The sequence below is a fragment of the Manis pentadactyla genome, chromosome 5 (assembly GCF_030020395.1).
Source record: "Manis pentadactyla isolate mManPen7 chromosome 5, mManPen7.hap1, whole genome shotgun sequence".
Taxonomy (NCBI): domain Eukaryota; kingdom Metazoa; phylum Chordata; class Mammalia; order Pholidota; family Manidae; genus Manis; species Manis pentadactyla.
In genome coordinates this window covers 25,214,128-25,238,614 of record NC_080023.1, presented here as the reverse complement: position 1 = coordinate 25,238,614, position 24,487 = coordinate 25,214,128, and the positions used below count along the sequence as shown (strand labels likewise).

The window sequence follows — 24,487 nt, the reverse complement described above, 5'->3', positions numbered from 1 at the left end:
GACACCTTTAAGAGATCAAGGGGCCACATGATAAAGTCAACCAGGATTGCTTGGTCTCCATATGTTTTCCTCTGTATTCAGGATAACATCTCATATGAATCCCTTCATTAGTCAGCCTTACATCAAGGCCTTTTTGTCTTTCCAGAATCCTCCATGAATAGAAATATAACTTGGAGAGGCAATATCTTAAAAGCTCTCATCAACCAGGCACTTAAATAGGATTATCTGAAAGCCAGTTGATAACAAGTACGAGTGTTAATAGAATATATAATAGGTGCCTGGGTCCAAAGGAAAGTAATAAAAGAAATGAAAAGCACCTAAAAATAATTTGTAACTGTTAAACAAAAAATCATTATGATTTTTTTCTGGGGATATCCCAGGGCTGCAATACTTTCGATAATCAATGCATAAAATAAATACAAGGTGTAAATATACATTACAAGTCTAGGTAGTTTCAGGAAAATAACAACTTAAGATTCAGATGGATTGCTGTATTTTTCAAAGAAGTTGCCTTGAGAGGTGTAAATATCCCAGTAATGTTGCTGTAATTAAAAGCATTTATATAACTCTTCTTTTTTGCAGCATGTGCCCTTTCCTTTTGATCTTTTCAATGATAGTATAATTCCCCTTTAAGGTGGTTTGACATCAGAAAATTACTTAAGCCATTCAGACCCAAGTGCAACCAGTTCAGTGTGAACAGTTACACTGAGTAAATTCAGTTGTTGGTCACAATCATAGAATGACTAAAAAGCATTGAAACTAACCAAACTGCTCATTAACTGGTTCTAATTTTAACAATCCCCCTAAAAAAAATTCCATCGGATATACATAAAATTCAAAAACCCATTGAAGTGTAGTGAGGATAGAGTGTAGAGAAAATACATTCCAACAACTGCATGAGAATAGTTAATGTCCTATGGCCAAGGCTGTAAGACTGAGGCAGGGCTGATGCAGTGAAAAGAAATTAAAGCCACAGGAGAACTTCCTTGGTGGGTAATTGTCAATTGCCAACCTTCCTAGGAACCCTAAGTCCTTCCCAGAGTACCAATTGCTCTCACCATAACCCTTATCATATGACATTATAATTATTCCCTTGCAAGTCTTTCTCCTCCACAAGATTGTGAGCTCCTGCTTTATATTCCTAGTACAGTGCAACCTCAATAATTGGGGCTTAAATCAATGAATGAATAGCACTCATTTGGACACAAAATTCCCAGTAGTATTATTTAAGGTCTCTTTTTTCCTTGGAATCATACAGGCCGGTTGGGACACATTTTAGACAAACTTTGAGTTCTGCCTGACTTTTTGCTAATTCTTTTATTATGTGATTAAGGAAGATTGGAAACTTCCTGATAAAAGAGAAAATCCCAAATTTGTTAGTCCTTTATAACTTCCTCAGTCCTTTATAACTTCCTCAATGCAGCTAGGATATGAAGACTTTAAAAAGATTGTGTCTCAAATGTTCTTACCACTTGGTGCTTGGCACTTGCTGACATCTGACTTCCTTTGAGACAGTGAGAAAATTCAGCCTGCCTGGCGGGAAATGAGAAGTGTAAAGCTTACAGGATGCCACTGGAGAAAGCGGAGAGTACCACCCAGCACTGTCATAAACTGACCCTGTGGTACAGAAGGCTGGAGGATCGAGGGAGACCCAGACTGCCTACGGTCTAATGTCTTTCAGGAAGATTACCAAGTGCAGAATGTCCACTTTGCTGTCATTATTCTACAATCTTGCTCCACAACTTGAAATCTAATGAGATGGTTAACAATCTTTCTGAAAGCATCTTTCAAAAATGCCAGTACGCCCCCAACATGTCAGTGCTCACTAAACTGATTTGATTTTTTTAGTTTGCAAAGATAAAAGTATCACTGTTTTAAAACACAATCATTTGACTTTGTGAAGGTATGCCCCTGAGAGAAGGAGAAAGAGATGGAGAGAGAGAGAGAGAGAGAGAGAGTTGGGCATTGAAGGAGCACAGGATGTTATGGTTTATGCTCATTCCTCAGGGCCTGGTATTTTTTTTCCCAGAGCTTTCAACTATAAGTTTAGGGGAGAAATGTAGGCAATCATGAAAGTACAGAAAGAGACAACTTCCTATCTATAGTCCCTTAGTATTTTTATTTTTTGCTCTCTTTCGCCTTTGATAAAAAGTCCTTCCCCCACCCATTTTCTTTCAATTATGCAATAAAAAGGCCCAGCAAGAAACCAGCTTAAATAATAAAGAAGAAAGAAACTAAACATTTTTTGGATCTCTGAGGAAAACCCTTCATTTTATTCCTTTTGTAAATTGAGACTTTCCCCTTTAGTTCTGAAGCTTATTTTTTTCTCCTTTCTCCAGTAAGACATTTCTGCTTTTCCTCAGCCTGATAAAATAATGTCTTCAGCTCTCCTCACAGATGACTGCTAGGAATAAAATGACAACATAATGTTGCTATTTTTGATAACAAGATATTCTTTTCTTAAAAAAACTAATTCTTCTAGGAAAAGGCTTAACTTCAATTTTTGGCATCTTTACCTCGTATTTGCTTAATCTCCTTCCATCCTTACCAAAGATAATCTGTTTGCTATAAGATATAATAGGAAATACATCATCAATATCCAATGTTTCACTCTTTGATTTTTATAGTTCCTTACATTTCCCATGGAGTATTGAATAAGTTGGAAAAACAAGATAAAGAAAAGTTGAATCATCAGCTCAACATCAGAGATCAAAAGCAAAATAAATCTTATAAAATCTGCATCTGCCTCTCAGCCAGGATTTTACCCACTAATGCCAAGGCATATTATATGGTAAGTCATGCTTTTAGCTGTGAGGATCTTTCTGCATTTCAATGTCTTCTTATATGAAACAGAATGCAAAGAATAATTTCTTTCTTTCTGATGCTAAAAAATCAAAACAAAATTCACAGCTCAAGTGGCAATGCCCTTTTAGTCCTTACTAATGCTAGAGATCAAAAAAGCATCACAACAGACCAACTCAGAACACAGGTAAGTTGCACAAGTATGCGTGACACACTAATTAAGGACTAAAAATGTTGCCGGATTTCCTTTGTTTAGGCTTCACATAAATCATTCTTGTTTTCTTTGCATGGGATCTTTGTAGCCTGCAATGGGGACCAAAGCATTTCTGATGATACAGAGTAGAGAAATGAATACAGACTGTACACAGATTATAAAAGTACTATATATGGATTCATTTTTTTTAATAAGCCATGTATGTTCTTCTTCACACTGTATATTCACCATTAACTGTAATGGGACATGGTGGGGACATCAGGCACTTTAAGTCCTTCAAGGATGTAACATCATCCAATGATGAGCAAACAATATTATAGATAATATTTGAAAACATAAACATGTAGAAAAACTAAGTTCTTTATTAAACCATTTCCCAGGTTTAAACAAAGCAGTTATATGGTGTGAAATAACAGTTATAAACGCATGTTTGTCATTTGGAGCCCCTGACTCATGCTGTACCAACAACTGTCCTTGTTTTACAAAAGAAAAGTTAAGAAGTTCAAAATCAATAGCCATGAATCCTCAAGAACATGTCTTTATTACTTGCTTATGATGTAAGGTAGGTATGCATATTATTTATTACTGGGGACTGAAAACAATCCCCACTTACCTAAGTGAATACAAAATACTCACACGGTGTAACCAGGGAACATTTTGCCACTGTGATCATCACACATACAGACTGAATCATGGATTTCATCAAGCTCTGACAGTAAATATGGTTATTCAAAGCACATTGCCTTCTCTGTCTGTTTTGTCTTTTTCTCCCCCTGGAAGTGCAGCAATATCTATATTGAAGTTGATAGATTCATGAACTGTCCATTTTCAGACAGTAAATTTGAACGAAATTTCCATCTCAAAACAAAATGTTCCATCCCTAGTTTGCTTATGCTTTACCAATCTAGTAATTTAAAAATGCATTTAGGATGTTCACATTAAGTAAGCCAGTAACAAACACCTACTAATTTTCCGAGTAGCTGGGCATTGAGTTGGTTGTTTCCAAATGAGAGTGAAACTTTTAAGAGAATGTTAAAAAGGGGGTCTGATAGGCTTTTTAAGAACTCAAGTAAGGCCTGAATGAGATCAGTTGGGTTCCTTACCATTTCGTCTTACCATACTTTCTCTCCACTCGTGGGAAATAACTGCCATGCCGGCAATATTGTTAATACTTATTGTTAAGGAAACAGAATTCAACAAATTCTTAAGCTGGACTGTGCACAACAGCTTCAAAATTTTGAGTCAGTAGTTTTGAAGCTTAAAAATTTTAAATCATTCCAATAGTGTAGAAAGATCAATTCAGATTACAAGTATACAGAGATATTACACAACAGAACCCTCGTTATACTACAAAGATACATATTTGGGGACATCTACTCAGCTGAGTAACATCCTATAATGAAAAGCGTCATCAACATACTAAGAAAACACTGTCATAACAAAAAATTAGCACACCATTATTTTCATAAAGTGTGTATTTCAGACAGGCTTTGGTGGTATCATATGCATTTTAGGTGACTGGAAAGGTGTTTCCTAAAGAAATATCTATAAAGTTTAAGAAAAAAATGGTAATATATTTCAGAGAAAAACTGTAGAATGATGTCATTTTAATAACAAGCACCTAATTTGTGGAAAACTAGAACAAGTTATAGAAAATCTTCTGTAAGGAATTCTCTTTCACTTTGCTTTCTTTCAAATGCTGTGAATGCTTAGGGAAAAAAAACTCAAGAGAAAAGCATGTCTTTTCTTTTTTGGTAAAAGGTAAACAAAATACATGTTTTAAAAATCTTATTGTTATTAAAATTGTATTCTCTATACAGAAGCATTTCCTATCCTAAATCAAATGGTAACTTAAAAAATGAATTTATGTTTTCCTAGTTGTGTTAATAATATACATAAGACTATTTAAATACTTAATGAAATAAAGAACATTAAAATTTTAAAGAAAGGAAACATATTTCCAGGTGTTCGCAAAAACAGAGAATGGATGGAAGGAAGAAGGACAAATGTCTGCTAGTCTAATATCTATATTCCCATCTTTTGATTAGCACTTTGGGGTTTAAGATGGTCCTATTTAAAAAATTGGACTGAGTGACCTAATTTCAAAAACACAGTATAAGGTATTAAAATGGGAAGGTTGAAATATCTCTGAAGCCCTTAAAAGAAGTACATGAATCCAATTTCATTCTCACAGAACTAGTTGGTTGTAAAACAGATGTGTTCCATTCAATTCATATATGCACAGTAGTTGAAAGCTTGGCCTTTATAGCCAGATTGTCTGTACTTGAACCTCAGCTCTGCCGCTTTACAGATTGTGTGACCATGAGCAGTTTACATCGACTCCGCTGTGCATCACTTCCCACATCTACAGAAAGAAGATAATCAGTGCTACTTCACAAGGTAGTTGTACCTGTTTAATGAGTTATACCTATTAGTAGCCGTGAAATATGTTGATCGTTGCATAGAAGATAGCATGCAATGCAAGTTTATCTATGATTATTTATGTATTATCCCACTAAAACTGAATCCCAAAGGGGGAAGACATTTTTCTACGCTTTTATTATTGTTGTTTCTCCAGCACCCAGAATAGTGCCTTGAGCATAATTGCATAATTTGTATACAGTAGTTACTCATTAAGTACTTGCTCTGTGAAACGTTAATTGTATTACCTCTGTGTATGTGTTGTTTGTATATCTATATATGCATACACATACTGTCATACATGTACATGCACACACCCTAGTATTTTAGTAAAGGTAGACCATTAAAATAAAGTGACAAGTTTTAGTAATACAGAATATTTTAATTTTCCTGACCTCATACTATGTGCATTGGTTTGGAAAAGATAGGCATTACATCTTTTATTTCTAGTGCCGTACAGAAATGTCATCTCTGTTTCTAAAATTGATCCTTGTGTTCAACAGTTAATACACTCAAAAGCAGATTCAGATGCAATAAAAAAACCTTTAAATTTATGTCACAATTATTGCCATTTCCCTGAAAAAAGAACTGATTAACCTGCCATTTTTAATATGGGAGGTCAACTGTAAAATTAGCTCTAGAAGCTTAGAAAGGTACTTCTTTGAAAAAGCCTATTCTTTTCTCATAAAAACCTGTTATGTTCTGTTGCCTAGAAATTCTGACCAAAAGACAGAAAGGAAGAGGTCCTCTTCCTGATGCTGGTGAGCTTGTCCTGATTTACCCTAACGAAAGCATCACTTCGTACATCCCCTTGGACACATGTGAATCCCAAGCTACTCATTATGCATTTTATCACATGAATTTTTAATTTTATTAAAATAAAAAGTCACAATGGAAAAAGAGTGCAGTCCCAGCCTAGGGTATGTTTTGGCAGTTTCCACAAGCCACATGAAACCAGACCCACTGGATCATTGTCAGACCAATTACACCACTGTGCATGAAAATCCACTGAGACCATCCTTGGGAAAGAGGGATTATTAAACACACATTATTACTGTTTCAACTGACTCCCTCTCCACTCAACTCCTACTGCTTTTCATTTGGATTTTAATGCTGAAAATACACTCAAAATGTAAGACTAAATATTAATATCATCATTTTTGAAGACCTTTGTTACATCTGTAGAGCAATTTTTGGAGCATTTTAGATAAATATTGATTTTACATCAATTACTGTACCTACATGCACTTACCAGTTGGCAGAAGTAAAATAACTAAGATGTTATTTAATATCACAAATTCCTATGAAAGCTGAAAATTGCAGAAAGCATTAGTGATGTGCATAAAAAGTTATAGTAAGCTAAAAAATAAACCTCAAATTTTATGCACATGCCTGCATTTACAGACTCATGTTTTCACAAAAGCTATAGCGATCATACAATTTTTCATCAATCCCAAAAACACATCCATAAGGTTGCCTTTTAGAGCTGATGTGAAAAGGGACAGTTTCCTTTAAGATGGAAAGAATACCTTCCTTCCTACAAATGTACAGACTATATGTGATGAATGACAAGCTCATAAAGAAATGATGGGTTAAGAATAGACTATTTGTTATAGACTGAATTGTGTCCTTTCAAAATTCATACATTGAAGCCCCCAACCCCCAATGTGACTGTATTTGTGGTTAGGACCTTTATGGGGTAATTATTAGTAAATGAAGTCACAAGGGAGGGGTCTACTCTGATGGAACCTAGAATCAGCATCCTTAGAAGAGGAAGGGACACCAGTTCTCTCTCTCTGCACATGCACAGAGGAAAGGCCATGTGAGGACAGCACAAGCTGGTGGCCTTCTACAACCAGGAAGAGAGTCCTCATCAGAACCTGAATTTCTAGCATTTTGATATGGGACTTACAGCCTCTAGAACTGTGAAAAAATGAATTCTGTTGTTTAACACCCCCAGTCTGTTTTTTGTTAGGGCAGCCATAGCAAGCTGATAAAGATTATCTTTGAAACCTGCTTGCTCAGAATACATAGCAGGTATTGTGGACTTAAACAAAATGCATACAAAAGCCTAAATATACAAATATGTAAATTAAAATATATCAGGGATACCATGCTAATAAAAATTCTCAGATTGGAAGTGAGCAGTATGTTGGAGGGGCATTAACTGCAGGGAGTTTAAGGGCCCGTTTTAAATAGAGGGGATGGGATCTAGGAGAGGTTCTGCTTTGTTTTTCCGAGTTACATATGTCGCATGGAGACAACAGTACTACATTCTGAGTTGTTAGGAAGAGTAAATGATATAAAAGTAGTAGGCCCCTCTGTGGAGTGACTGACACAGGATAAAAGCTCCATAATGGTTAGCTGTTAAAGTTAGAGGTTGGGCATGAGTGTGAGGGAAAATTTTCTAGGAAAGATTGCACGGAAGAAGAACCAACTGTTAAAAAAGTTAGGGATTTTTTTTTTAAGTGTCAAAATGGATAAGGTCAAACTGTTGTGAGCCTTTCCTGAACAACTGGCTCTATGGTAATAAGCTATTTTTTCTTCTACATCTTTGAGATGTCATCAGGCATTGAAAGTCTTTCAGACAATAACCAGTGCCTATTGGCGTATGTCTCGAGGAACACCCTTGTTGCATCTTCGAGGATCAGGGTAACTTTAAGGGAATAGACCAGGATAAAAAGAGTATCAGAAGCTTCAAACAGTAGTTAAATTTTTTAAAAGTAAAAAAAAAAAACGAGTTTTTAATATAATAGGTGGTAAAAATACCCCAACTGTAATGTATCTTAAGAAGGGTTTAGAGAAATTCATGGATAACCAGAAATACTACCTTAAGTTGTGTAGTGCTTTACAAAGCCCTGTCATGTAATCAGAGCAGGGGTTACTATGTAAAATGACAAAAGACAAATCTGGAGTTCTGAAAGGCTTCAGGACTTGTAAGGACTCAAGGTCACACTGTCACTCAGAGGCAGGGCAGGAAGGCAGATTGCCTTTTCCAGCTCATTTTTTATTTTGTCAGAGAACTTCAAGCAGTGATCTGATAAACAGAAGTTAGGTATTTCTGGGGCTCTAACCTACAATTTTTATAGCCTGACCTACCCTCTATAGTCAGAATTATGAAGGGAGTATAGTAAGTGTTAAAAATTCAGTTTTCTGGACTTTAGTACAGACCTACTAGAACTCCATTTCTAAGAACTGGCTTAAACAAGGCTAAGAAAGAACTACATGCCAATAATGTGGCCACTCTTTTTATTACAGTAGTCTAATAGTAACAGTAGGGAGGAGGCTGGTATAAGTGGTTGCATTTATTTCCTTCTTTTCTACTTCTTTGTTCTTCACTTTCTCCCAAAAGTATGAGAGTAGAAAATGAATGGAAACAGCAATTGGACCTGATATTCTAGACTGAAAATCAAAACCAAAATGAAACAAAACACCTGGTCTAAATCGAGACACTGGAGGTTTAATTCTTTTGGACACTGATTTTATATCATCATCAAGCCATGGCATTTAGTGGCATCCTTATGGTCACCAGAGCCCTGGGCCAAAATTCAAGGCCACAAACTTTGCCTTTGTCAGGCCTGAGTATCTCCTTCTGATATAAATTCACCCTACCTCCCTGACTCCTAGGTAGACTTTGAGGCACTTGGTGCTTTAACAGAGTTCCCAGACTTCTAAGCTCCTGAAGGCTGCTCAACCTTCCTCAAGACCCTAATCAAAATCCCCACTTCTTAAGGACTATTGATCTTTTGTGAGGTGCTGACCTAGTTATCTGCTTAAAGGAATTTACACCAAGGTGTGCCAAAGACTGAACTAAGTCCTTCTGAGGTCACTTGCAATTTAAAAGAGGTGCTTCTTAGAATACCCAGGTGGTAAGGAAGGCTTCTGAGTTGCAAGGCATTTCTCAGCAACCACCTCCCTTCCCATCACTCCCCAGGAAGGGCATGTTCCCTCTTCTGGATCACTTTCCTGAGTAAACCAAGTACATGTTTCTCCTTACAGATATGCTGGACTCTCATCTTTAAAAATGACTCTTCACTATGGACAGTCAAAATGAAAATGGAAACTTATCCTTCATCAGGGAGCATGAATTGGCACAATGAATGAATAATATCTGTAAGAATATATAAATTGATGAATACAGAGGCTCATACATGTGTTTAGATACACATGTATCCGATTGTTTCCGTAAGAATAGGATAAGGATCCTTAATGGATAAAGGACAAAGATCTCCAGAAAAATACTGAAAATCCATTTGTTTGCATGCTTCTTTTTCATACCCCCTCAAAACATGCCAGAAGTCTACCGTGTGGCCAGCACCTCCCTTATGTGCCTTAAATATTTGCTTTAGCTTAGTTTCATCTTTTTTAAGGATTTAGTGTTTACACCACCAACAAAGAGAAGGAAGGAGAGAAAACAATAGTGCACTTAGAGAAGGCAGGACTCCAGCCAACACAAGCAGGTAGCCTTTTATCATGGAGACATCCACCCAGCAGGGAAAGAAAATTAGAATTAGGATGCTCTCAGAGTCTGTTATAAAAATGACCACACCATACTCCAGTGAGGAGGGATCTTAAGACTACAGCACCGAAGCCCAGGTCCTTTGTTCCTAGTTCAACAAATTACCATAAATGTCTCCTATATGCTGGGCACTCTACTAAGCACTGGGAGGACCTTTGTGGACAAGACAGACTTGCAACAGTTCCTCTGAGTTTCATGCACACCTTGCCTTATGTGTATTATTTCTGCATGCTCCTGTTTATGAAGATAAGAGCCTTGTTCTAACCATCATTTTAATTACACCCCAAAGCCTTGAACTGTGCATTAAAGATACAGCAAATCAATACAATCTCTATAAAATGGATTAAAAAAAGATCACACACATCAAGAAGAAAAGTGTTTTGCAAAGTTACAGATTGAAAATTACCCCAAGAGAGGTATTTCAAATTCCAGTATTTGAATTTTAATGTGAATACAGAGATATTTCCAATGTGGAATTACTTCTTAGTTTTTCCAGAGATATCCTCAAAAATATAGTTAGGGTTAAAGTGACTTGGCTTAATTCTTGAGGTTTTGGTTTTGTTTTGTTTTGTTTTGTTTTTAAATCACATACGGGGTTATTTTTATAAATCCAGTTAATCAGATCTCCAAATTAAATACACACCACTTTTTTTTTTTTTTTTTTTTTGTAATATGAAGTGTAGTTTGTGACTGCAGTCTTAGAAACTGAGGCTCCTAAGGAATTCTTTGGGAAACATTTTACCCAGACAAGTCTGAAAACACACCATATTCAAAAGCACAAATTTCACAACTTCCCCCAAATGCTTTCAGCACTCTTGAATTCTGACCTGATATTTCTTCAAAGACTTATAAAGTTCTTAAGCTAGTTTCATCAGAGTTGTGAATAAGCTGTTCATTTTTTCAGTTCCTTACCTCAGAAATAATAATGGTACTTTTCCTCACAGATTGCTCTGAGGAGCAAATGAGGAAACATGCATTCAACACTTTGAAATTTAAGATGCATGATGCAAACATAATCAATCACTTCTTGCTCTGTAATCTTCTTTACAGTATATTAATTTCATTAGGACAAAGACCCTAGCTCATTATTTTTTGCAAACCCAATACCAGGGCTGATATTGGATGTGTGAAAAGAAATAAACCTTACCTAAACCAGTCTCTGACATTCTCATATTCCTCTGTAGATTTGGAAATGGAAAATGAATTATTATCTTGCCATTCGAAACAAAATGTCCAGATCATAATATTTACAGGGTTATGTGAGGTTGATTCTGGGTCTGTGTCCCATCATTCCATAGACACCTCCCTAAATGGTAAATTCCAGTAATTACAAAGGCGACTGGTCAAAAAACCTGAGAAAGATGACAAGTTGGGAGCAGGGAGTTGGGAGAGAGAGAAAGTCTGTGACTGGACAGGAACCAAGTCACCACAAGTTCAAAGATGGAAAAAAAAAAAAGCAGGAAAATGATAATAAGCTTCTCAAAAGTTTTGTGTTATTGATAAAGACTGACATAATAGTATGTTGTAATAGATTATTCTGATTCAACTTAATAGTACACCAAAATGCTTGGAAGTGTTAGTGATTATTTTTGTTGTTTCGATTTATTATGTTTTTTCAGTCATAATAGCAAATAGTCATAGTTTCCCACCCCAAACAATCTACCATCATGATTCTCAACACTTCTTTTCAACTGCTTTCATAAAAAGACAGATTTTTTACATACCCACCAAGAATGGGAACACATACCACACACACACACACACACACACACACACACACACACACAACTGAAACAAATATTGCACAAGACAATATTTACTCTTACTGTATGGGTGATGTACTTGAAAGTTTTCTTGTGTCTTTTCTAATTGTGGTAAAGACACACAAATTAATTCATACCAATAATGTGTTGCACCCCAAGCTTGCAAAACACTGCTTTAGAATGTTCTTCTTTGTGAAAGTATTCATACATATCCCCTCTAAGTGGCAGCACATCAGATTATCCCCAGAGTCTGGACATTTTTCTCTATAAATTTGTTTTTGAATTGACAAGATCACACTTTAAGTATATCTAAGGAAACGTACTACGTGAGATGAGGAAACACGACATTTCCAAGTAGCTGAAAGTGGTAAGAATTCTTTTCATCAGCATCTTATAGTGGTCCTTGTGTTCAAACAAAATGAGAGGTTGAGGAAAATTAGGTTTTATTCAGGAATTCCACTATCATCTCAATGGTATTTCTGAAAAATGTCCTCTTTCTGCAAAATTAAATAAACAGCTAAGAGAATAAAAGGCTTGAAATTTATGTCTGACAGATTTACATGGGTTAGTGCATTATTTATCACTCCACATTTTAATGTTGTCCTAATATGTATGTTCCTTCAAGGGCTTTTATACTGACAATAATTCAAAACAAAAAATCTCAAGACTCTAGTATTCTTGGTTGGTATTTCAACACTTGGGGAAAACTTTAATAGGCAAATTTATTACAAAATTATCAAACTCCACATATGGGACACTTATTTTTAAGCACATAAACAAATACAACAAGACAAATAAACAAATAAATATACAAACATAAAGGGACCACCGGGAGAACTCTCTGACTCACCTAGAATATCATTTATGCAACCAGAATTCAGCTACCTGCTCTCTCAACAAGACATAACATGCTGAATTCTCAGAAGCTGCTTGAATTTGTTATCGGACATCTAATAGAATAGTCTTCAAACAAAAAAAAATGTAGTTCACAAAACCAGGAAGCCACATATTCCTTTTGAATGTGACCACAGTGACTTCAGTAAATCTAACTGACAGGATCTAAATATTCTTAAGGAATTTAACCAAAACGAAAGAAAAAAAAAAACTTGAATGTTCTGTAGATACTTTGTTTAGTATTTCAAAATCAAGGAAAAAACAGTCCATTGGCAGTGCGTGTGATCAATAAAAAATTCATATATCAAATTTGTTCTACCAATCATATATTTTTTTATAAAGTCCTTGCAAACACATGTGTGGGAGCACACATACAACACACACAGTGGCGTTTAGAAATACACAGAATGAGCAAGAGACATTATCCTTTAACAGAACTACCTCACTGGCCTGGAAAAGGCTATGATTATGTAACACTTTAAAAAATATTAATCAGGTTTGGATTTTATTCAAAGTTGGTATTTAATGTACCATAGACAAAGACAAATAGGCTTAGTTTTGCTCGGTTCACAGAAAGCCAGAGTCTTCAAATTATTGTTGAAATGTGCTTTGGACTTTTTTTGGAAAGACTTCACTATTAAGTTCTGCTCATCACCCCTTTGAGAATGGAATTCCTGGTGACTTAGACATACATTAGTAGCCCATTTCTTTATTAGTAGTGTTTCTTCTATAAGTTTATTTCAATACTAGTTTTCCTTAAATGAGAAAAAAAAAACTTGAAAAGCAAATGCACAAGTGGAACAAATAGTGATTGGCTGACACCCCATGGCCAAGGGCAAGCTCCAGCCAGTTTCGGAGTAGCAAGGGCATCAGAGTATGGTGCATAATGGAGCATCATATTAGCGTGGAATTCAGCCAAACACAGTAATGTATGGATGTAGATGCATCTGAGAGAAGGAAAAATAAAGATTTATGCAGGTAAAAAAAAAAATGCAATGAAGAAATTTTCCCCAACGACTTATGCCCAATCGGAAAGCTGTGGTAGAGGTTTTGGAGCAGATAATTTTTATTTGCAAATTATGTGTTTGTAAATAATAAATATGCTCAGAGGAGAAAAAAAAATTAACTTGTCAGACAAATTCTACTTGGAATCTTTAATAGTTTTCTTGTTTGTACACAGCATTAGAGTTCAATGCAAACATCACTAAATTCCTGAAAATAAACCTTTATTCTGCCTTTAAAACATTAATTCACCAGAAGTGATAATTAAGATTAGTTTTAGTGGTTTCAGCTCAGTTCTTCTTGGAATGTGATTTCTCCCACAACACTAATGCTAAATAAAGCACTGTGTAATGTTCCGAAACAGAGTCCTTGCTTTAGAAAAGATTCTAAGGGCTTTTAAAATAAATAAGAAAGAAGAGCAAAGCTGACTCAAGATATATATGAACAGATCTTACTATTTCTATAGTCATAGTAAATAAATGGATGGGGAGTCTTGCTATAGTCTAGAAATTGGTTACGTGCAGCATAAACATAAAGCTCTAAACAATTATTAGACTTAATTTCCTGCATAACCTCTACCACCACCCTCTCCCAGGAAAATAAATGATCTTAAAATATCTAATAACATCAGTACCTATGGAAAACCATGGTTTTCTCATACAATATGTAGTACAGTTCAGATTTCATTTCTGCAATTAATAAGTTCAGTCGTTTATATTTTATAAGTTGCACACTACATTGTGTAACTGCCTAACAAGGAAGGAACCCGACTGAACAGTTTAAAAATGTCACACTTTTCTAAAAATTTGTTGGAAAATAAATTTAGAGGAAAAATAAGTTCATGATCATGTGTTAAGGATGCTACTGAGATCAACTGCACCTGCAAAACTGGCAAATGCAAAGGAGTACAGAAGTCAAAGGGAGCCATCAATATTGATGGAAAAGGTAAAAGATTATCTGAAGCAGAATGCATAGAAAGTTTCATACATAACATATAGAAAACTTTTGTTAATTTCCATTAAAAATATTGAAGATATTCTAATGCCAGATAGGAGCTAACCCATCTACTGTCATTATTTTGTAATTAAAAATTCTGTCAATTACCTTGTTGAAGATATGTTCTGCACGATGTTAAGTTACTCTAATGTATAACATCAATTGCTATTTTACAAAAGGGAGAAAAAACTATTAATTTATTTTACAAGTGTATGAAATTTGAATTATAATTTCTGCTATAATTTTCATTTAAAAACTAAAGCCTAAAGCAGAATTATATCCTGTAGTGAAAAGGTCAGTCTTCATAGCCAAATATATAGTTATACATAGATTAAGTAAATCCCAACATATTTCTGTCATTATTGAAATGTATGCAGAGAAAGTATCAGAAATTCATTTTTTTTTTCCTGAGAGGTAATATTATAAATTAAAAAAGAACATTGGACTCTGCATTCCATGAGTTGGACTCTAGTCCACATGACATTTGTGACAACCTCATGAACTCGATCAAATTACTTTTTTATATTAGGTCTCAATCTCCTCTTATAAAGTGTGGAGGCTGGTTTGGTTGGTACATTCAATTCTAAAATGTTACTACTTTAGTGACTTTAGATACAGACATAAAACAGTTGATTATTATACATTTTATTTTGATTTTGTATGTGTTTAAAGTTTAAATATCTCCCACATGTTAACGTCTGAATATCACAATTAAAGTCTAATGGCACCACAGTTGGTTTATATTAATCAATCTATATGTGTTTGTGTGTGCATTTGATATATACCATGTGGGTACTTTTTCACATATGAAATATATAATTAATCAAAGATAGAAAGATAATAAAGAATGGTTTTGCTATATTAAACTAGCTGCATGATTTACTTAATATCTCTAAATTGACTTTGTGGTCTTATGTCTAAGTTGTTAATCAACTTTGGATAAGTCTGAGGTAAGTTTCAAATGGTCATATCTGGACTTCCATAAGATGTCTGTATTTACTGTAGACCCAATCAGTGGAGTCATGACCCTTTCCTTGTTTCCTAGACATCCAGAGAACCAGGTAATGTTGCTTTAGTGGACACCTCACTACTAAAGACATAGCCTAACTTTTCAACATTTCTTAGCCTCTTGTCTGTGACTTCAGGCGCTAAACGTAAGGGATTCTACCCTACAAATTCATTGTGCCTCTTGAAAGTACACTTGGTTACAAACAGGAGAATCATATTGTAGAAATTATGCTTATAGAGCTAAAATTGGAAGCTGTGGTTGACATTGCTAGGCAGATTTCCACTATAATATATATGCTATATAATATACATATACAAATTAATTGGTATTTCATTTTCTCAATGCTAGAACTCTAATAGATGATGGCAAGTCATCCCTTTGCTTCCAAAATGGAAGTAATTTAAAAATAATTTCTGCCATATTTTTTGATAAGTATACAATGAATATATTGAGCACAATTTGATCAATTAAAGAGAACATTATTCAGACTACATTCGGAAGTTCCTTAGGTAAGGGAAGCTGTCACTAGAGTTAATATGAATTTTTCTTGAGTATTTCAGGATCAGCTACAAATGGATTTTTAAATTAATGTTTATTCAAGCTGTATCCTCTGTACTCCTGCCAAAAATTAAGTACCTTACTTTCCATTAACTAAATACAATAATTTTTTTACTTTGCTGTGCTTATCTGAATAACACCGTGGCAAAGATAAGGTCAACAGGACTTGGAAATAATAAGTAAAGTGGTAACTAGACTTTTATATTGTCTATTATCTTTTGGAATTACATTAAATTTTTAAAGAGAATTGAAAAATACTTAATACATAGCACAACCCTGGAGATTTAAAAATAAATAGAAAAATAGAATACTTCTGCCTGTATTTTACAAATCAAAAGCACAGCTGTATTTTCAGGTCACAAAACTTTTAACTACTGCCAAGACCAGGTTTACCAAGCAAAGCAAGAATAAAACAGAAAGGTGGACACTTAATCTCAATCTCAGTAATGCTGCCAATGAACCCCATTTTGCTCAACTAGATACATTATTTAGTTGAGAGCAAATGCTTTTGTTTGAACTGCAAAGGTCTGAACTATGAAAACCTGGGCTGCTTCACCAGTTTTTTGAATGTGTGAATTTCAGCAATAATTCCAGCAACTCTAAACACAAGTATCCCAGATTACTCCAAAATATAACTGTAAAACCCTAATTTGAGTGTCTCTAGAGTCTGTGAAAACAAACCCTTAAAAAGCGGGGTCGGGGAGGGCACAGGCATAATTTACAAACTTTAATTTCTACAGAGCTATTTAACTTATTATAATGTAACCATTAATAGGATTAGGAACAACACTTCAAAATGTCTAATTCTCAGGAAAATAAGAACTCTCTAACAGACATCACTACCATTATATCACAAGTAAGAAGTATGATAAGGCAATTCAGGAAAATTATAAATAAAATGAGAGCTTTATGTCAGATGAAATCCCAGATTTTAAATTAATTCCTACTGTAAGGAATTAAAATATATCAACCCTCAAGGTCTTCCTTAGATAAATTCAGTATCAAAGGGGGGAATCTTATCATAAAAACCTGCACTTTTTAAAAGTTTTATTATATATCAGGTTTAATCAAAGAAAATACATTTTGGCAGTTGCATAAAAATTAAAGGCAATATCATTTTAAAATAAAAATAGAAAATCATCTACTTATGGTACAAAAATCAGAACAAAAAAAGATCCTCTTTATTATGTCAGATGTCTAAACAGAATGTAACTTTGTAAGTGGATCCCTTGTCTCCTGATAGCAATATTAAGGAGATGAAGCATATCAATTACTATTACTGATTACATTCAGGGGAATGTGTTTCATTCACCTTCATTTCATTTTAGATCAGTTGTTTATCATGGCTAAAACTTTATACATCTTTTGAATGCAACAACCTAATGACATAGAAGTTTTCCAATCACTTTTGGAAAACCGTATGATTTATTACAATGGCTTTGTAGACTTTTTGTTTTGGTATATGGACTTCTTTGCTCAGTTAAGAAACTAACACCATACACCATACATTAGTTTATTTATAAGCGTATCACTTTGCCTTCTAAACAGGATGCTGCAACAGTCTTGATATTGGCTGTTTTAAATATTCAAGAATATAAAGTTAACCCCATTTGATGAGCCAAATAAAGCTTAAGTGACAGCACAGAACATAAGAGGTGGTTGCATAAAATATCTATAAATCTGCCACTTGATATGTCCACTCGAAAGTTTAAGATTACACAATGTAGAATGCATATACCATTCAGCCAAAGGACAAAAAGTCTATTAGGATGACAGCAGAGAAATAAACATGCTGCAGAAAGATCTCTTCACACACTTGTGTAGTACACATTAGCATTTTCTAGGGAAATTTCTACAGATTGAAATTTATTTGTGGGTGCTCATAAGTAATCTTACAAAAGTACTATTATTTTCACTGGAATCATCCTTGGTTACAAACTGATAAAAGCACCAAAAACAAAACAAAACTCTGCCTTCTAACTTCAGGTAAAGCAATAACGCAACAGACATAAAACTTTTCATCAAATTATAATTAAAAAGAAATAACTCAAGCTCACATGCATCAAAAAATGTATTTTGAAGGCCATTTAACACAATGTAGTTCAAACTTGTTTTTTCTTGGATTGCTTTGATTATTGGATATAAAAGGGTATTATCTGTTCTTCCTTATCCAAACAGCTACAGTGAGGGACTTTATATGGAAAATACTTCTTTAGGAAACTCATTTTTTTAAAGTACGAAAGCAGAAAGAAAATAATATTTCTTTTCTATTTTTAATGTATCTTTAATGAGCCCATCAATAACATCTTTAATAAGATTATAAAATATTTTTTTCCCTTGGCCTTCTTTTCAGGTTGCACATTTCACATGCAAAGTATGTTTAATAGGAAAACTATTATTCAGTGTTAGTTGGCAGTCATAAATGTGTTCCTTGAGATTTGTTCTGGTTGTAAGAAATATATGATGTTTTGTTAATGGGGTTGCTACAGCATTAGACACAACTAACAATAACCTCCAAGCAGCTTATTTGCTGTGTGTCACACTTTGGTGGGTCTTCTTTAAAAACTGTAAACTTTGTGAGTATTATATTTACAAGCAAAGCTTTCCGAAATAAAGTTCATATTTTCTGAAGATCACCTCAAAATATACTTTTTAAGACCATCTCCACATTTTACTGAGAAACAACTGTGTCAAATATTCCATGTAACCTTATGGACTCGGTATATCACAGTAATACCAAATATTCTTGCACACCATGCATCAAACAGGAGCATTTTTGTTGCTTGGTTTACATAATACATGGTTCATGCAATTTACTTTTGCTTACAAATTTTTAATACCACATGAGAAGAAGCAAACACTGATTGCATATCCTCACAGAAATCTAATTGTTACAGGTATCAAACCATTACAAATAGAGTTTTGCATGACATTTGCATACTTAAATTTTTTTAAACCAGCATTTTTGTCACAGTCAGTATTTCAGTATCTCAGACACAGTATCCCAGACTGTGTTTGCACAAATCGGCATCTGTAAAATCCTGTATTATGTATAACATAGCTAAAACTTTTATAGTGTCCACTTTGCATAGACACCAGTAGTAACTTTAGAAATTTTCTCTCTGGATGTAATTATCTACTTAGTAACCACAAAAGAAAATATCTTCAGATCAAAACTAACCACTAAGCAATATATACATATGTATTCTAGAAACAGAAAATGTAGAATGAATCAGGACTGTCAACGACAAAAAGAAGGGCGAAACACTGCCCACTTTGAATATTTTCTTTGGTAGCTTAGTAAACATTGGCCTAACTTGCAAAATACGGTGGTGCACCTTGTGTAGACTGCCTCTACTAAATTAATGGTGTATGAATTAATGTTGAATTCTAAAATCACAGCTTTCAAAGAAAGACAAAACTTTACAGTAGGTGCTCTGTCTCAGAGTTATCAGCCCTCTCTGGGACATTAAATATATTTGGGATGCATCTTACCTGTTTGCTGTACTTGTTATTGGTTTGACAGCTGTACTCAGAGCAATGATCTGATCCAATTGAAATGTTGTCTCCTGCTCCCACAAATGTGTTGGCTGGTGGTAGATCTTGTACGGCCTGGTGTTTTTTTCCTGCAGTTGGTGACTGGGGGTGAAGCTGGACAGTAGGCAATGGAGAACTAGATTTGTAATGCCTGGCCAGGTCAGGACTGCCAGGCCCACCGTTAACAGATCGGTATCGCCCCATGCTCGGGCTGTCTGACAGCTTCTCATTGACACTGTCATACCTCTGTCCATTTGGTTTAGAAGCTTCTACAGTGACAATGCTGCTGTAGAGAGGCTGCTTAGATTTTTTGTTTTTCTTGTCCTTTTTAGGCTTTTTAGATTTGTCATGCTGTTGGGGTGTAAAAAAGTCTTCGTGATCTTTTTTGCCGGCTTCATAGCCATTTTTATTTTTGGACCGGCAGTACCTTGCCATCACTACAATTAAGATGATTAGAATCACTGTCATAATTCCAGCAACCACCCCAATGACAATACTGAGTCTCTGTTTGCTAATTTCATAGCTTGGGTCACCAGCTATGTCCTGGGTGAGTGGCGTGTGCAAACTCCTGGCTATCTGGGAGTCAATCACAGTCGCGTTAGAAACACTTTCATTGACAAACACATGCACCAGACTGGTGGTGGACTGGGAAGGCTGCCCACTGTCATTCACTTGCACCACCAACCTGTGCAAGCCATAGTGCTTTTGGGTCAGTTTTCCCACTAAGGAAACCACACCACTGGTGGAATCAATTTCAAACAGTTTGAAGGGATTCCCTCCCACAATGCTGAAGTTAAGGTCTGCATTGATGCCATCATCACTGTCTGTTGCCAACACTGTAGCTACTACTGTCCTGACATTACTTGAAGGTGGCAGTAAAGTGTAGGAAATGTTTCTGGGAAGGGTAACCGTGGGAGCATTGTCATTCTCATCCATCACAAAGAGAGAGACTGTGGCTGTGGCTGATCTGGGAGGATCTCCCCCATCCACAGCCTTGACTCTGAATGTGTATGTGGTCTGATGTTCCCGGTCAAAAGACATTGTGGAGTAAATGGTCCCCGTGTCATTTTCAATGGAAAAAATGTTACTGTTTTCCTCTATGTACAGGCTCATTTCCGCATTGCGCCCCTTGTCAGCATCCATCACCGTGACCATCCCCACGGGGCTGTTGGGCTGCAAGTTTTCTTTCACATAAAAGGTAAAGATGTCCTGCATAAACTTAGGGTCATTGTCATTCTTGTCAGCCACCTGCACAATCACTGTGGTGCTGCCCTGCAGCACCGGGGTGCCTTTGTCTTTGGCGTTAACTTTAAACTCATACCTGTCAGTCTGCTCGCGGTCCAGCACCGTATTGACGAGGATGTCCCCTGAATCAGGATCGATGGCAAAGATCCCCATCACGGAGGAGTCCAGCGAGTAGGCGATCTCCGCGTTTTTCCCGCTGTCCGCGTCTGTCGCCAGCACCGTGGCCACCCTCTCTCCAGGGATGTTGTTCTCGGGAAAGTAAACCTCCACCACCGATTGGCCAAAGACGGGCGGGTTGTCATTGGTGTCTCCCACCTTCACAACCAAGGAGTTGTTGCTGGAGAGGCTGGGGCTGCCCGAGTCCACCGCCACTATGACCACGTTGAATTCCCGGGTGGTCTCATAGTCCAACGGGGCCGAGGTGTGCAGAAAGTACTTTTTCTTGTTCTGGTCGCCCTCTGTGTCGCTGGCCGGCTTGAGCTGGAAGGGCACGTCGCCCACCACGGTGCAGGTGACCACCCCGTTCTCGCCTTGGTCTCGGTCGGACACCTGCACCAGGGCGATGGGGGTGTCGACCAGTACGTCCTCGGCCACGTTGGCCACCCCGTCCTTGAGGGGAATGCGCCCGATTTTACGGATTTCAATGGACGGTACGTTGTCGTTCTCGTCCTTGATATTGAGGACCACTGTGGCCTTGTCTGTTTTAGGGGGCTGCCCGCGGTCGCGGGCCATGACGGTGAAGCGCAGCTGGTTCACCTCCTCGCGGTCGATACGGTGCAGAACACTGAGCCAGCCGGACGTCTCGTCGAGGCGCAGCAGCCGCCGCACGGACTCCGTAGCCGCGCCAAACACGTACTCGATCTGCCCGTTAACCCCAACGTCCAGGTCGGCGGCACGCAGCTGCAAGATGGGGGTCCCAGGGGCGCTGTTCTCGGCCAGGTCAGCCTCGTACACGCTCTTCTCGAAGCGGGGACTGTTGTCGTTCACGTCGGTGATGAGCACCCGCAGGATGGCCTGAGAAGAGCGAGGTGGGTCGCCCCCGTCGCGCACACGCAGGGTCAGCTCGTAGGAGTCGCGCTGCTCGCGGTCCAGCGCCCCCTTCACGATCAGCTGCGGCTGCTTCTCGCCATCCGGGGTGTCGGCCACCTGCAGCTCGAACACGCTGCTGCGGGCACCCGGGTTGGTCCCGCCGCCTCCCTCCGGCGCGTCCAGCCGCCGCTTGGAGCCGCCGGGGCCGCCGCCGCTCGCGCCGTTCCCGCCGCCCCCGGGGTAGGGGGCGCTGTCGGCAGTCCCGGCGCGCCGGCCGTCGCCGCCGCCGCCGCCCCCGGGCTCCTGGAGCAGCTCGTAGCGCTCGATGCCGTTGCGGCCGAAGTCACGGTCGGTAGCGGTGGGCAGCAGGTACAGAGTGCCCACCGGGCGGTTCTCCTCCACCGTGAGCGTGAGCACGGGCGACGGGAAGGTGGGCGTGTTGTCGTTGATGTCGAGCACGATGACCCGACCCTCGAACAGGTCCACCCAGCTCTGCGACGGCCCGATCACCGACACCTCGAAGTCCAGGAAGCACTCGTTCTCGTCGAAGATCATTTGACACTGGGGCAGCTTCTCGCGGTCGATGCGCCGCTCGCTCGTACTCAGCTCGCCGGTGAGGTTGTCGATCTTCAGGTACTCTGAGCCCGACTCGAGGCTGAAAGTCACCTCACCCGAGCCGGTCACGATGCCCAGGTCCGAAGCCACGTTGCCGATGCGGACGTCTGCGGGGCCCTCCTCGGCCAGTCGGTACCGGAGGAGTTGCTTGGCGGCCGCCAGGCTGAGCGAGAGCGGCAAGAGGAGACAGCAGCCCAGGCACCAACCGCGCGCCCACCCCGCGGTCCGCATCCTCAGCATCTTCTCGTGCTGCTGCTGTTACTGCGCCTTCTAGTCACAGCCCCTCCGCTCCCGCCTCCGGGGCCGGCCGCCTGCCCTTCTCTCAGCCTTCTCCCCTCTCCGGGAAGGAAGGAGAGAGAGGATGAAGAGGGAGGCGGAAAGCAGCGTGCAGAGTGGCCAGAGGGGAACAACGATAGATCCTTTTTTTTTTTTTCCTCCGGCTTCTTCCGAAAGTTATTGTTTCATAATTCATGCACTGGGTGCTAATCGCCCGCTCGCCCGCCGCCGTTCAGTCGCAGTACTCACAGTTCACGGGACACTGCGCGCCGCGGGCCCGGCGCCCGCCACCTCCCCCAGAGTCATTCCCGCAGCGGGCGGAGGTTCCCGGGCTCGGGTTCCCGCTCTGTCGGATGGGGTCGGTACCGCTCCGGCAGGCGGGAGGAGGAGCAGGGAAGCGGTGGGGAGCGTGCCGGCAGCTTCACCCGCTTGGCAACCCTGTTCTTGGCTGCTCCTCGAGTTGAGTCCAATTCACGTTCCAGCCACTCACTCCAGACCCAGCTTCTGCTCCGGCTGCCCAAGAAAACGTGAGTTGCTTCCTGCACGAGGTGCCGGGGCCAGCAACAATCCAGTCTCAACTCCGACTCTCCTCTGGCAGCGAGGAAACCAGTCAACAAATCGAGAATGAAAAATCCCCAGCAGGTTGCTTCAGGCACCGTGCAGTGTAGACCACTCGCGTCACACAGCAGTTCGCGTCCGGGTCTCCCCAGCGCGCCGAAGAGCAGCTCGAGTCATCTTCAGAGAGTCAGCCCCTTCTCACCCCCAAGAGCTCGGGTTTCTCTTTTTTCTTAACAACTCTGCGCAAGGTCATTAGTCACGAAGCTGCCGCCTGAAACCGCAGCAGCCGTTCGCCCGCGGAGGCGAAGGCTGGGCTGTGCGCCCCGCGCGGTGCCCAAGTTTGGGTTCGCAGCCGCAGAGTCCGTGCCTTTCCTCACCTGCATTCGGCCCGCATGTCGGAGCACTGGGATCTGCAGCGCTGTGCGCGATTCGGGGAGGAGATTGCAGCCTCTCTCCCCGCTCCCTCTCGATCCCTCCCCTCCCTCCCTCCCTCTCTCCTCCCTCTTCCTCCTCCTCTCTCCTCCCTCCTCTCCTTCCCCCTTTCCCCTTCTCCCACTCTCCAACACGCTCCCTCTCCTTCCTCCCAGTCCCAATACAGGCAACTCGAGCTGAACTTGATCCCTTTGCAGTTCAAAGGTGAGCAAACTCGGCTCGGTGTGCAGGCGACGTCGGCCTGGCGAAAAACCTTCGGCCGCCCCCCCCCCCCACAAGCGGCAATTAACAAAGATACCCAATTCTGTCCGGATTTCCGAAGGAAAGCCAAAGCATTAGGGAGGAGAGTAGAGGGGGAGGGGAGTTAGAGACAGCTGCCAAGTAGCTTTAAAAAAAAAATTTTCCAGTTTGCCAAGGGGAGAAAAAGTGCCAGTCGGTTGTTGCCTCGGAAGTGCCCTGACACGGCGGGTGAATTCCGCAGTTGTCTCGTCCCCTTTCGCGTCTGGGAGAGTCTGGGTGCGGGCGCTCCCGCCGCCCCTCGGGCTGCCGCGGCTCAAAGACACTGAATAGCAAGTGGGAAGCTCCCGCTCGCTAGCCGGGAGCCGGAAACCCGCAAG

General features: G+C 39.3%; 1 protein-coding gene across 9 annotated transcripts in view; it reads right to left on the bottom strand.

Annotated features, from left to right (window-relative positions):
* PCDH7 (protocadherin 7) overlaps positions 1-24,019 on the bottom strand; it is a 396,928-nt gene extending 372,909 nt beyond the window's left edge. For 3 of the 9 annotated variants that reach the window (XM_036908430.2, XM_036908427.2, XM_036908428.2), the window contains exon 1: positions 19,674-23,952. In XM_036908430.2, coding sequence (XP_036764325.2) covers positions 19,674-22,844 — 3,171 coding nt within the window. In that variant the 5' untranslated portion in view covers positions 22,845-23,952. Of the gene's footprint in view, positions 1-19,673 lie in introns of all 9 variants that reach the window. The other 6 variants (XM_036908423.2, XM_036908426.2, XM_036908429.2 and 3 more) reach the window with 5 other exon arrangements.
* Positions 24,020-24,487: the final 468 nt, after the last annotated feature.